The sequence below is a fragment of the Ciconia boyciana genome, chromosome 3, assembly GCF_034638445.1.
Source record: "Ciconia boyciana chromosome 3, ASM3463844v1, whole genome shotgun sequence".
Taxonomy (NCBI): Eukaryota; Metazoa; Chordata; class Aves; order Ciconiiformes; family Ciconiidae; genus Ciconia; species Ciconia boyciana.
Window position 1 is genome coordinate 72,027,681 of NC_132936.1, and position 14,622 is coordinate 72,042,302.

The following is a 14,622-nucleotide window of genomic DNA, read 5'->3' on the forward strand; positions in this document are numbered from 1 at the left end:
GATTTCACTGGCAGCAAAACTGTGTCTTAAAGTTTTCACCAGGGGCATTCACAAATGATTGAGGAAACTGGACAACAGCTGCTGCATCTCATGGTCTGGAGCATAGTTCGCTAAGTGGGGTACTAAGTGAGAAGAAGGAAGGTTGCAGCATTTTTCACCTTCCAAATAGATGCAGTGGTAACTGTCATACATGGTTTCAGTTTGAAACAATCCTTGTCATCAAGTCTGCTTTCCTGACTTAAATATAGATACTGTGCATGTTTCCTTAATTTTACATTTTCTGTAGATCTTTTTAATTGTCACCTGCAATAATTGAAGAAATCCCGATACACTAAGTATAGAAGTTATAGTGAGAAACAGTTCCACCCTGAATTTTCAATGGTAATTTGAACATCTGCCCATTTTCCTTAGCATTTTTGATCTCTTTTCCCACTATCTTTTATAAGTTAGTTGAGAGTACCTGTTTGTTTGAAGGCTTGCTATAAGCTAGTGCTTCATACTCTTTCTTACATCATTGACTAGTCCTTCAACATATTCCTTTTTGGTTCTTCTGTGCCTTCTCTGTGCTAGTGTTCATTAGGGTGATATTCTTTGCCACCTACAGTACCGTAACCCATTGTCTGTTATGGGTTTTCCCCATGTGTAGTTGTGATGATGCTAGAACAACACTCCCACTTGTAGCACTCCCCTCCCAGTCTTTCCATGTCTGTCCACAGTTGCCTCCTGTGCCTTCTAGCTAATACGAACATGAAAAAAATGCATCCGCAATCTTCATCATAGTGAAGCTCCAAACCATGCTCAGTGTACTACTATGAAATATTTATTTATTGTGTTGCTCAGAGGTTTCCTGGTGGCTTTGGTTTTGTGGGTTCTATTTTAATGGACATATGCAATGGGGCAGTATGTGGGGTGATATTCTTATGCAGTATCTTGCGTTTTGAAAGTTCAGTAGTGTGCTTTGTACTTGTAGGACATTGCTTATTATCAAGCCTTATCTGCTGAACAGTTGGCCTTATCTGCTGAGCAGTTGCAGACAGAAGCTGCTAAAATTCAACCCAGCACTTCAGCCACCCAGGAGTTTTACGAACCAGGCTTAGAATCAGCTGCTAGTGCCAAATTGGATGATTTGCAGCGCTCTTGGGAAACACTGAAAAATGTGGTAAGTCTTCATCTGGAGGGTTCAAAATAATCAGCTAGCTTGTGCAGAATAAAATGCAGAGAACTGGCTCAGCTAATATTCTTCTCTGCAGTTCTTGGTTTTCAGGTGGTAACAAGAATTGTTAGTTGTGATATTATATTACGCTGGCTTTGTTCTTTGTTTGAAAGCCTGTGCAGGATGGACCTCCATTAAGAAAAAATAAAAGTCATTAAGGCTGGTAGTTGCCTTCAGAAATATTGGTTATTTTCAGACTATATTCCATAACCTAACAGGGAAATCGACTCATGCTGGATGAGTTAGCAAAAAAGGCCCAAGAATCCAGTGTCTCCAAATACCGAGTCAACACATTTCTACATAGTACTGCAGCATAATCATTCAGTGATGTATGAAAATGGTCAAAGTTTTGATCACATGCTATAAATGTTAATTCTTTGCAGAGGCACAGTAGCTATTATGGGGTATTAACTATGCATCTAGTAAATTGTGCATATCCACGTTTGAGTGCATAAAATCTAAAATAAGGCATGAGAATGTGCCTAGGTTTTCCCTGCTTATTAAAGTCCATTTTTTTTCTGTCACAGAACCTAGGATTTGTCTGATGATATTTACACAGATAAATATTTTTAATATGGATGTTTTGCTTTATAATTTATACTTTCAAAAACTTGCTGCAAGTTTTTGGTTTTAGTTGTGTAAGCCTAGGGAGGTATGAAGCAGAGGAAAGAGCAAATCCTGTATCAGAGTTCAGAATTTATACCTTCCATTCCTCTTCAGATCAGTGAAAAACAGCGCACCCTCTATGAAGCTCTTGAGCGTCAACAGAAATATCAAGACACACTCCAGTCTATATCCACAAAAATGGAGACTGTTGAGATCAAACTAAATGAGAGTCTGGAACCAGCCAAAAGCCCGGAGAGCCAGATGGCTGAACATCAGGTAAAAACTTGTATGTGAGAAACGGAGGGAGAGCATGCATTACCTGTATATCTTTAGTTCCCTTTTTTTTAGATAGTGGCGTTCTTCATGGCTGCATGACTCAAAAACATGCATTCGTTTTATGAACCTTCTCTGTTAACTGTATGTCTTGCCTTTCTGGACTTCCCGCTGTTCTAAAGTTGGTGTGATGGGGATTCTTTTAATAAGGAGTCTTTTAAAGAAGTAGAATAGATCATAAGAGTTTGTCCAATCAAAATTTTCAGCAAAATCTTCTGTCAAAGATTGTGTTCAGTGACACCTACACATACTGTTCTTCAGCATCAGTGCTGCTATTTATATCAGACTATTTATAATGTTCCCAAATTTACTAAGATCACAGCCAACACTGATGCATTGTAAATTGATCTAAATACAATCTTTGCCTTGTTAAACAAGACAAACAAACCAAAACACATGAAAAATTCCCTCCCAGGGGAAGTCTTGAGAAATGATATTCTGAATAATAAGAGAATACTTTATCAAGTAACCAGTCTGACATATGTCCAAGTTGTAATCATCCAAGCCTTCTATCTGATAGCTTGAAACTATCTGGTGGGACCGGTTCTCATTTCAGTAGGAACTCCATGACCTGAAAAGGGTAACATTTGGCTTTTGTAGCACTGTGTGATGCCCCATGCATCCAATGTGTATATACTATCAGACATGAAAGTAAAGTATCTGCGCTAAGGTATTGGTAATGCAGCATCCTTTTGTAGGTATCTTGGAAACGGATTTATAGGATAAAAATTATAGTAGGAACTTATTTTGCATCCTGGAGTTAATCTCTGGATGTTTACATATATTACATATATATGCCCCTCTTCCTCTCTCGCAAACACATACTCACTTACTTGTTCATTATCTTTACTGTATCTACTAGAATACCCTCCAGAAAATTAGTTGGAAGAATAAATCTGCATGTAAAATATTTCCAAAATAATTCCTTCTCGTGATATGTTTGAAATTCAAGATAAGTAATTAAATCCATATTTCAGTTATCAGATGCATGATCCTAGCTTAAGCATCTAAAAGCAGGACTCAGTCCTTCTGAATTCTGACTCTATCAAACCAGCAGTGATATAATGGACTACTCTGTGTTCCTCATGCTCCCTTGGGACAGTCATCTTGAATTTTATATTAAGCCTATGCCTCCTGAGATACTTTCTTCTCACTGATAAATGAAGCAAATACTTTCTCTGCTCTCATTTCTAAATAGGCTTTGATGGATGAGATTTTAATGTTACAAGAAGAAATCACTGAGCTTCAGACATCGTTAGCCCAGGAGCTGGTTTCAGAACCACTGGATGCAGAAGCTGCTGATCAGCTGGCATTGCAGTCCACTCTCACAGTCTTGGCAGAACGAATGGCCACAATTCGAATGAAGGCATCAGGAAAACGACAACTATTAGAGGTACAAGAAAAAACCTCTAGGAGTGGGTCTTTTGGATCACATTCCGGATTTTGAGAGCCACTTTTGGCAGACCTGTACTTTCACCAAAGTCCTTAGTCACCATTGAATGCTGATAATTTAAAAAGTCATTTTCAGTTCTGCTCATTTCTCACAATTCCTTTCACTAATAAATTATTGTTCTTCTTTAGCTAGCCCCTCATCTTAATGCTAGGTGATAAGTAACCAGAAGGAACTTGGAAACACACTGCAGGAGTCTTTTTTTTTTTTTTTTTTTTTTTTAAATATTCACATTGACATTTTCTTAATAGATTCCCTTGGTATTCCTTGTCCTCCACAGAAGTAATGAAGTGCAGGTATTAAAAGTCATGCTATCTACAGTAAACTTTTGAGGAGTCACCTATCCAAACTGGGAGACAAGAGGAAGTGGAAAGCTTAAAACAAGAAATAACACCTGTTCCAAGCCATTGCATTGTTGTCTACACTCATCTTCCCAGTGATTTGCATGCAAACTTCTATCATGGAAAATGCACCCATTTATTTCCTTGTCTCCCAGCTTTACCAAAAATCCTTTAGTACTAAGGTGATTTTTAAAAATTCCTTTACATATAGGAATGTTGCTATGTATATTATACAGGTAAGAAAATGCAGTCATGCCAAAGCTGGCTACAGTTTGGCTACTTTGAACACTGCAAGGCAGCTTTACTGCTGTACTGCTAAGAAGTGCAGCAGTGAATTCATAAACACAGAAACTGCTGCCTTCATAATTTCCAGCATCAATTGATTCTGAGAGACTAAGAATTGGCTCTGTGGATCTACCTAGATTACAGGGGAGTCCCAGGGCACACCAGCTCCATTAGTTCTGTGCAGTCACCTGAGAGAGTGAACAGGTCCTTGGAAAATATCTTTGTTATTCTTTAAAAATTGCACTAAGTTTTACTTCTCAGAAGAAAAATTATTTTTACATAAAAATAAGGAGCTGGAAGTAGAATAGGGATCCTACTGTTTACAGCTTACACCCCATACTGGATCTTACAAACTTCCTGATAGCACTTAGGAGGAGATGCTAACTAATAATTTCAAGGTAAAGCATGAGTCAAAAATACTCCTCTTAACTATGGTTAGGATTCTGACAGTTACTTTGGTACAATAGCACAAGTATCCCCCAATAATCCTGGCTAAGAAATATGTATGGTATGCGGACAATATTCAGTAATTTAACGTGTGCACTTTATAGCTCTGATTTCACAGATAAAATCTTCCAGAACACTGCAAGGATGTAAATGTAGAAATACAGATAGAATAGGTAATGAAAACATTTTGCTGTTGAGGGTGTGGATTGGTAATATTGTTCTTTCTGTGGACCTAATGTAAATAACTAGAGCTTGAGAACTGTTCGGCTCTGGATTATTTGAGATGCTTAACAACTATCATTAGTCTTTAAATTATGCTAACATGCAATTATTAATTTTCCCATTAAAATTAAGCATTCAGAAAAGCTGTGCAAACACTTCCCTGTGTGAGGGACTTGCCCTGCACATATAGGTCTGAATTTCCTTACGGAAGTGTGGTAGGTTGACCCTGGCCAGCAGCCAAACACCCACCCTCACTCTCGTCTCCTGTGGGATGGGGAAAAAATAGAAGACAGTAAAAAAGATTCATGGATTGAGATAATGACAGCTTAATAGAGTAAGGAGAAGCTGTGCATGCAAGCTAAGGAAAATAAGGAACTTATTCACTACTTCCCCATCAGCAGGCAGATGTTTAGCCACTTTCCTGAAAAGCAGGGTCTCAGGACGTGTAACAATTGCTTGGGAAGGCAAACGCCATAACCACAAATGCCCCCGCGCCTTTTCCTGAGCTTTTATTGCTGAGCATGATATCATATGGTATGGAATATCCCTTTGGTCAGTTCAGGTCTGCTGTCCTATGTCCTCTCCCAACCTTTTGCCCACCCCCAGCCTACTGGCCTTTGTGAGGAGCAGTTGGAAAGAAAACCTTAATGCTGTGCAAGCACCGTTCAGCAATAGCCAAAACATTGCTGCGTTATCAACACAGTTTTAGCCACAGTTGCAAAGCAGGCTGCAATGATGTTAACTCCATCCCAGCCAGCTCCAGTACAACCTTCTCTCCTTGTTCCATACCATTTGCAGCATGCTTAGGTTCCACATTATCTGATACATCTAAGTATCCTCTGACCATCCCATTCTCTCCATTTCTTATTCCCGCAATCCTCTCTACTCTCTCCAGAGCTCTGTATCTCTCTTGTACTGGGAAGCCTAGTACTGGACATAGTACTCCAGGTGTGGACTCACCAGCGATAAGTAGAGGGGAAGGATCACTTCCCTCCACTTGCTGGCAACACTCCTCCTAATGCAGCCCAGGATACCATTAGCCTTCTTTGCCACAAGGGCACGTTCCTGGCTCATGTTCAACTTGGAGTGCACCAGGACCCCCAGGTCCTTTTCTGCCAAGCTGCTTTCCAGCTGGTCAGCCTGCAGCATATACTGGTGCCTGGGGTTGTTCCTCCCCAGGTGCAGGACTTTGCGCTTCCCTCTGTTCAACTTCATGAGATTCCTGTCAGCCCATTTCTTCAGCCTGTCAGGGTCCATCTGGGTGGCAGCACAACTCTCTGATGTATCAGCCACTCCTCCCATTTTGTGTCATCAGTAAACTTGCTGAGGCTCGTTACTGGCCTCTCACTAGACTTTGTGCCACTGATCACCACCCTCTGGGCCCAGCTCTTCAGCCAGTTTTCAAGTTCATGTGGGACTATTAAAGGGTGAGCAAGTCTTGCCGATTGCTCCCTGTCTGTCCAATGGATGGACCAGCTGATGGATGGAGCCAGGGAATCTGTGTTGCTGCGATGCTGTTGCTGCGGCGCCCATTGGAGCTTAATGTCCTTCCACACCCCACAGCACAGGGATCCTCCAAGGGGTCAGACAAGGTAGACAGCTCTTCAGTCTTCTCTTTACCCACTGTGGCTACACCAAAGGCCCACCAGTACCCTGCTGGTCCCTCTCGTGCTTCTCTTGAGAGACAATAAGGCTATCTAACGGCCTGCTGCTGCTGCCAAAAAAGGCAAAGCTGCTGTCCTTTCCCTGCAGCCCACTCCCAGCTCTGTGTCCCCATGCATCTTTCTCCCTAAGCAAACAGTGCTGTGCTAATTGAGCAAACTGAATCAATGTGGTGGAAACCCAAAGGAGAGCAGCAAGAGGAGGCAGAAAAGACCTCACCTTTAGAAGGCTGTAACAGTAGAGATCTATTGAAGGAAGCAGAAATACAGCAACTGAACTGAAACAGAATTTCAGTCACCAGAAAAGCATGTTCATTGATTGAAAGCAATAATATTTTGTAAAGGTTTCCAACTTATGAAAGAAAGGGCTTATTATGGCTTAAAAATACTATACAGAAGTTGTGAGAGACAGAGAGGGAAATTTTTTTAAAAGTGATGGTTGTGGTGTATTTATTTTAAAAAGTAAAATATAATTTGTACCTCTAGGAAAAACTGAACGAGCAGCTGGAAGAACAGCGGCAAGAGCAAGCTCTTCAAAGGTACCGTTGTGAAGCTGATGAGCTTGACCACTGGCTACTCAATACCCGAGCAACACTGGACACTGCTCTGGTTACTGCCGAGGAACCTATGGACATGGAAGCACAGCTGGTAGACTGTCAGGTAAAATTATCAGTCCTGTAATGTTTAGATGAACAGGATGGATACAGCTTTATCTGAATGAAGAGGCAGATATGGAGCATTAATGTTAAGACCATTATTGAGCGGGATGAGCCAGCATATTAGGGGGGAAGAAGTTTCTGAGCTCCTTAGCACCTCATATATGCTCAGTTAGCTTTATCAATGGTTTGTGAAATAAAATATAGCCTGTTCTTCATTTCTGATTAAAGATTGCAAACAGTGCTTTGGAAAGCGCATGTAAACGTAGCAGTAGGAAAAGAAGATATCCTGACTGCAAGAACATTTGAAGTTCTACAACTTTCGGAGGGCATTTTGTTTTGCTTTAAAGGTCTTGTATTCACTTCACTTGCTGTTTTTGCTCCACTCAAGCTAGAGTTGTTGAACAGCTCGCTTGATAGGTATGAAAACACCTGCAGGGTACTTTCCTACTCCTCCTTTTCCAGCTGAAGAACACACTCCCACTAGGGTGACTGGGACAGTGTTGTGTTTTCTTCAGGAGTAATCCCTACCCACATTCAAAAGTAAAGTATAATCATCAGCAGTTACTATTTTTATGAATTTAATATTAGTCAACCCAGAATAACAAAACAACTGAGGAAAAACATTGTGCTGCAATAGCAGTAATTGCATATGCTTTTATTAACAAGACTTAGATCAGTCATAACATCCAGGTTCTCAAATTAGTGGGAGTTTTCCATTTTTAAATGAGAGTTTACAACTCTGTGATCATTATAATTAAAGTTACAAGATAGACAAGAGACAGATGGACAAAAGATCCCTTTTCATATCAAAGAATGAGGATCTCAACTATTTTAGGATAAATGGGAGTTAAGTTTCATATAAGCCCAATGAATTAAACATCTAGTTAAATTTCCACTGACACCGCTTCATTATTGGAGTTTTCAGTCTGCTCATTCTCAAGTGTTCTTTCATCACCCATCCTTGGGAGCTGTTTGTTGTATGTAGATAAACCCTGTGAACTTAAACAAAGCAGTAATTTTTTTTAATATAATCTGTAGGAAACTCAAAATTAAAAAGAACGGTTAACTTTGTGGAAAAGTTAATACTGCTGTTCTTTTGCTGGTTCTTAAAATCTTAATACAGTAAGTTTATATAGTGTCCTATATTTTTTCCACTTTTTAGAGACTCTGCCCATTTTATCCTGCACACATTCCTTCAGGAGCAGTATTTGTAAGTTTATACTTGACGGTTGCTATGGAAACAAACAATTGATGTCAGGCTAGGTTTTTGAGCAAGAATTGTATGAACTTTGAGTCTGGAAGATCAAAATATGAACTGTGCCTGTAATACATGAATGGTTAACGGAATGTCAGGAAAGTAGCTTTTGAGAATAAACATGCCAGAGATTTGTCACTTTAAGTCTCTCTTTAGACTAAAGAGGATTATGCAGAAATCCTTAAGTCCATCATGCACCAATCAGAAAGAGCAAATAGTGAGAAGAGAGGCTTATCAATGCAGCCAGAGCAACACATAGGAGGAGGTAGGAAGCATTTCGCTAAATGTACATGAAAGAAGAAGAAGTAACTCTAGCTGCGTGCTCTGTTTCTTGTCATTATGGATGCCTGTCTAGCATCTTAACCACCCTTACCTTTAATGTGCAAATAAAGAGCATCTCCTCTACAACAAATCCTTTGCTTCCAATAACTTTTTAATTTCCTATTTTGAAAAAGGTTGCACAGAAATGGCAAATGCAAACATTTGCAAGCATATTCCTAAGGACTCTGAATGGGACTGGAAGGCAAAGCAGTGATAATCTGACTTGCCCTTAGCTTGGCAACGGGTGAGGTAGGCCACAGGTCGTCTTGCCAGAAAGCGTGACAGATGCTGGAAAATGTATGAATTTGGTTCTTTATTTTTGCTGCTGCAGAACATGCTGGTTGAAATAGAGCAGAAGGTGGTAGCCTTATCAGAGTTGTCTGTGCACAACGAGAACTTGCTTATGGAGGGGAAGGCTCACACCAAGGACGAGGCAGAGCAGCTGGCTGTGAAGCTCAGGACACTGAAGGGCAGCCTTCTGGAGCTGCAGAGAGTGCTTCACGACAAACAGATCAACATTCGGGTAAGTGGCTCTTTCCAGCTGGCTTCATGGTGGGCAGGAGGTTGGGGGATTTCATAGCAGTCTTATGGAACTGGGAAAAGTAGTAACAATATCTTACTGATTTAGCTTGAGCTATTCATCTTTAGTTAGTAAATAGAATTATACTCCAAAATAAAGAACTGCCTAGCAAGCTTTAGTTTACCATTTGCAAGTTAACAGCACCTCTTCATGGTGAAACTATCCTAACCTCACTGTCTTCACTGAAAGGACAATAATAAAGTAGATAGATCACTAGCTTGGTCTGGATATACTCTATTCCTGTTCCCAGTCCCTTTAGATTGCGTGTGCTCTGGGGCAGGATCCCTCCCCCAACAAAAGAACAATCTTAAATACATGCTTTCCTCCTGACAGCGTGCACAAAGCAATGAACAGATAATGTCAAGATAATGAAACGTTTTTAAATATGGCTGATACTTAGTGGCATCATTACACCAAACAAAATATTATATAAACAAAGATACATTTAACCTCAGTCTTGTCCTAGGTTTCTATTCCTAGAAGCATTGGTCTGCTTATTGCAACTAGTTAATTTTATTTAACAGTTGGTTTTGGTCATTCTTTAGGTTAAACTAGCATGTGGAGGACTGAATACATACAAGAAACCCAACCATGTAATGTGACTGACTCGGTTTGAATTTGCCTGCCCTGCTGTGACTCCCTCCCTTGCATTTTCTTTTACTTCTTTTCTGGGCTTTGCTGTGCAAATTAAACATGATAAGCTTCAAAGATTTCTAGCCTGTAATGCAGATTAAAGTCTACTGAGAGGTTAGCTTGAAAAGTCACTTGACATGCTAAGAACTATTTTTAGTCCAAAGCAACTGGATAATTATAAAACTTAACATAGCTTCACAAAAAAACCCAACAGACAAACACAAAAAAAGGGAAGGAAAAAACCCAGGTATTTTTTCCTATTGTCTCTAAGATGAAGTAATTTTAATGTTATTCTTGCATATTAAACCTCATGATGAGGCAAATGAAAGTGTTATCAACAGCATGTGGGCATATGATACTCTATTCTGATATATTACTTGTGAAGTGAAAAGGCGTTACAGACTTTGTTGCTTCATTTTAAAATGTGCATGCTGCGTTTTAAAATGTGCTGCATTTTAAAATACAAAGGTGTGATTTAGTTTACTTAAACTTTTAAAACAGATTTTTGGGTGCTTTTCTAATATCAATAATAACAAAATAATTTCCAGATGTAGAATATGAATCATTTAAGATGCTACATGCATTCAAGACTTAAGTTTCCTTATAAATTGCAAACTTTTCTTGGACTTCACTTATGGATCATGGAAGAAAATAGGTATAGGCAGTATAACATCTTCAAATTTTCATTGAGCAATTATTTTTCAAATGAGAAATTCTATAATGTCTTTTTCCAAACAATCAGTCTTAAAGTATTTCGTTTGGACTGAGGCTCAGAGCATCAGATGCCCCAAAATGCACTAACTCTATCTTCTGCCATTATTAACCCTGAGAACCATTACTTGCTAACAGCACTGTTGCTCATGCATGTGAGAAACTCGGACTTACACCTGTCTCTAGATGTACTGATAACCTTGTAATTGCCCAGAGTCATGGACCAGCCTGCACCCAGAAAAGGAAGGATCTTCCCAAGTTGCACTGCAAAACCAATAGCATTGTAAAGACTCAGCTATATTTTCCTTAAAGCGATATTTCAGCATATCTGTTATTCCTGTGACATAAGGCTTTTTAGGAGCCAGTGTGAGATTTTGTGACTTCCTTGCAGCAATTTCAGTTTTCCTTCTAATTTTAATTAATTAGTGTCACTAATGATGTGGAAAAAGTGACTTGGAGACCAACTCTTTTATTCATAAAATAAAGCAGTGAAACTAATAAAAAATGTGCTGGACCAGGAGAGTTCCAGACTACATTGATTCCAGATGTAGCATTTTTCCAAGCACTTTGAAAGATATACAAAATATTGCCTTATTACTGTTATCTACTAACTTCTTTGACTTAGGAGCAATAAAAATAAATTGAATCCTTATAAAACAAGAAAGTAGAATGGATTCTGCAGTAAAAAACACAGATAGTGTTTCTTTACTTTTTATTATAAAGCGTGTGGGGGGGGAGGGAAGACTTCAGTTCCACAAGACAAATATGCCTGATATAAGTTTGTACAATTTTGGACTCCTTTGAGAGATCAATTTTATCACCATTTTCTTCAGGGATTTTCCAATTGTTTCTGCGCTGGAGTCAATAGTCCCCAGGAATGACAGCTTCAAGCATTTATTTCCCTGGCTATTTAAAGGAAATGTAATACAGTTCCTTCAGAGAGAATTCAAATGAAAGTGCAAGTGTGTTTTTCAAACTTATATTCTATGATTTGAGAATGATGAAATTTGATTCACAAATGGTTTTGATCTAAAAAGTATGCACAATAGCGTATTTGCAAAACTTCATAGCATCCACTAATGCCACAATCCCTTTTACACTCTTTGCTATTGCAGGAACTGTGGGACTACTATTTACTTGTCTTAGTATAACTCCAAAATTGTAGCTTCTCAATCCTCTTCCTGGAGAAGACGAGACTCAAAATCTAACTGAAATCAGCCTGCCCAAATGCAGTGAAGAACTAGATACTGTTCTCTAACGGAATTTACAAGTTGAACAGCTATTGTCCCTAGAGCATATAAAATGAAGCAGAAATTTTTTTTTAGTAATTTACAGAAAGATTGTCTTTTTTTCACATTTTTAATAGAAAAATTAAAATTCTAGACCCTCTTTACCTCTCACATAATATTTTCTTTGCCTAATCTGATATCCTATAATGATATTGTTCACACTCTGACCATGTCAGCTTTTCTAGAAACTTGTTCCTACAAAGTAAGGTATCACAGTTTACCTGCAAACTGAATCCTTAGTGAAACAAAGCTATTTCGTAGGGCAAGAGCTAATGGTTCTTTCCAGCTCTATATACCTGCTTGCATGTTTTGCTCCTCTTACAGTTTATATCCTCTAACACTAATCAGTCCTTTCAACTCCATTATACTCATCATCCGCTAAAAGTGAAATCTTACACATAACTTCTACTATTTAGCAAAACTCTGCTGTTTCAGTGCCTGGTACCAAGGACACTGGTGGCAGAGGTCCACCCAACTTGTTGATATAAGGACCAGGTGAGGCAAGAGGGGTTTCCTCAGCCACCTTCGGCCCTGCTGGTCCCTGCCTGATTTGAGATGAAGGCTCTCTGGAAGGTGGAATGTATTTTCATTTTGGAGAGCCTGCTGTAAAGTCTGAACCATTTGGTGCTCTTACTCTATTTAGAATAAGAGCTGAATCATGGGCAAAATATGAATCCTACAAAAATGAGGTATATAAACAAAATGGGAGAGGAATTAAGCTCCAGCTTTACCTCTTGAAGCTTAAAAAAAAAAAAAAAAGAAAAAAGTGCAAACTCTACAGTCATCACGTGCATGCAAGTAACATTAAATAAATCCAGAGAGGTGTGTGGATCAAAGTAGTCAGACCTACAACAAGTCTGTCTTTAACATTAGGCCTGGCATCTTAAAATCCCTGCATTTTTTTAATACGTTGGCCACTAAAATAATTTAAATTTACAGCCAACATGGATTTCAGGAGTCAAGAAGCTGATAAAGCAGTTTTTTTAACTATTAAGGCATTTGCTCTTTTTTGCTGTGCTTACACAGAAGGCCTGTTTAATCAGTCATGTTGGAAAAGCGTGCTGATAGAATTATAAAGTGAAGGGACTGTTGCTTTTGCTGTTCTATTATAACATTCTGTGGTTTGGTCTCTCTTACTGTCTTTACTGTTCATATCATATAATCTGCTTTTAATTGACTGTGTTTCTGCCAACCTCGGATAGAGTTATGTACTTATTGATAAATGAATTTTGACCAGAATGACAACTAGCATATTCTCTTTGGTTTAGTTAGACCAAAAATTGGCTTTAATTAGACTAAAAACCTGGCAGAAACAATCCATTGATTTCCTGCTTTGCCAGTTAGAGCTGCACCCTCCATTACAGACCAATGCTGGTTTTTAGAAGCAGAACAGTCTTCAGAACATATCAGTCCATGGTCTCTGATCTCTAGTGTCTGATTCTTCTAAGTGCAATGGTACATGTTTATTTTTACATTTTTACAGGTGCTTTCTTGCTAGTAACCAATGACCAGTGGAAGTCAGAAATCTAAAATCATTGCTCACTTCAGAATTTATGTGAGCCAGCAGCTTGAGAGGTGGAAAGTGGTTTTGAGTTGATGAGCTGAACCTGCCAGCTCTCTAGCAATATAAGAGTTTGTAAAATCTTTATTTCTTCCTCTTAAAGCAGGGATCATTACAAGAAAAGGAGGAGAGCGATCAGGACTTTGTTTCCTCACAAAGCCCCAGTGTCCAAGAATGGCTGGCACAAGCAAGAACCACTCGCTCGCAGCAGCAGCAGAGCACCCTGCAGCAACAGAAAGTTGGTGTTTTGCATTTCTTTTACTCCCATCTTTAGATTGTGCATAACACTGTAGCTGAGCCATTCTTGTTAATATTTCCACTGAAATCTTCATTTTTACACTGTTTGTTACTCACTGCTCTTGTAATGGTGCATCTGACCTCACTATTTTATCTGTAACAGACAGGCAGAGTAGGCTTCCTGGGTGACCACAGTCAACTCACTTAATCACTCTATACTTCCATAGTCCATTAGTAAAATTAAATTGTATCAACCCTTAAAGTTACTGTAATGAGATGATGGTATTTGTTCAAAATAATAATTAACATTGTCTATAGAAGCAAAGATACACACATTACAAGGTATATTGTGTTGTACGATACGCAGACATCCTCACTAGGTTAGGTTCCAGAAAATGCATTGCATTAGTCAATTAGTTCAACAGTCCAGTTTGTGTACCCAATATTTCTGTGTCCCTCGGTGGAGATTTTGCACTGCTTTTAGTGCTCAAGCAAGCCATATCAGAAATAGCTCAGCTGTCTTTGCATGACAGTTATGCAATGTAGACATATCCTTCCAAGGCAAAAACAATCTGTTTGAGGTTTGTTTTGGTTTTTGTAACTTGCTATGCTAGGAGCTGGAACAAGAGCTAGAAGAGCAGAAGAATTTGCTTCGGTCAGTAGCATGCCGTGGAGAAGAAATCCTAACACAGCAAGGTGCTCCAGAAGGCCTATGTATAAGGTGTGCTTTCATGTGTTCTTCTGTGAAGTAAATTTCTATGACTCTGTGCTTTGTCATCCTTATGTTTACACCCCTCTTCTGCATATAACCCACTAAT

General features: G+C 39.1%; 1 protein-coding gene across 3 annotated transcripts in view; it reads left to right on the plus strand.

Annotated features, from left to right (window-relative positions):
• SYNE1 (spectrin repeat containing nuclear envelope protein 1) overlaps window positions 1–14,622 on the plus strand; it is a 270,199-nt gene that overhangs the window by 167,611 nt on the left and 87,966 nt on the right. For all 3 annotated transcript variants that reach the window (XM_072856086.1, XM_072856087.1, XM_072856088.1), the window contains 7 exons: window positions 971–1,159; window positions 1,934–2,095; window positions 3,351–3,545; window positions 7,045–7,218; window positions 9,125–9,316; window positions 13,671–13,805; window positions 14,419–14,525. In XM_072856086.1, the coding sequence (XP_072712187.1) occupies window positions 971–1,159; window positions 1,934–2,095; window positions 3,351–3,545; window positions 7,045–7,218; window positions 9,125–9,316; window positions 13,671–13,805; window positions 14,419–14,525 (1,154 nt within the window). The remainder of the gene's footprint in view (window positions 1–970; window positions 1,160–1,933; window positions 2,096–3,350; window positions 3,546–7,044; window positions 7,219–9,124; window positions 9,317–13,670; window positions 13,806–14,418; window positions 14,526–14,622) is intronic.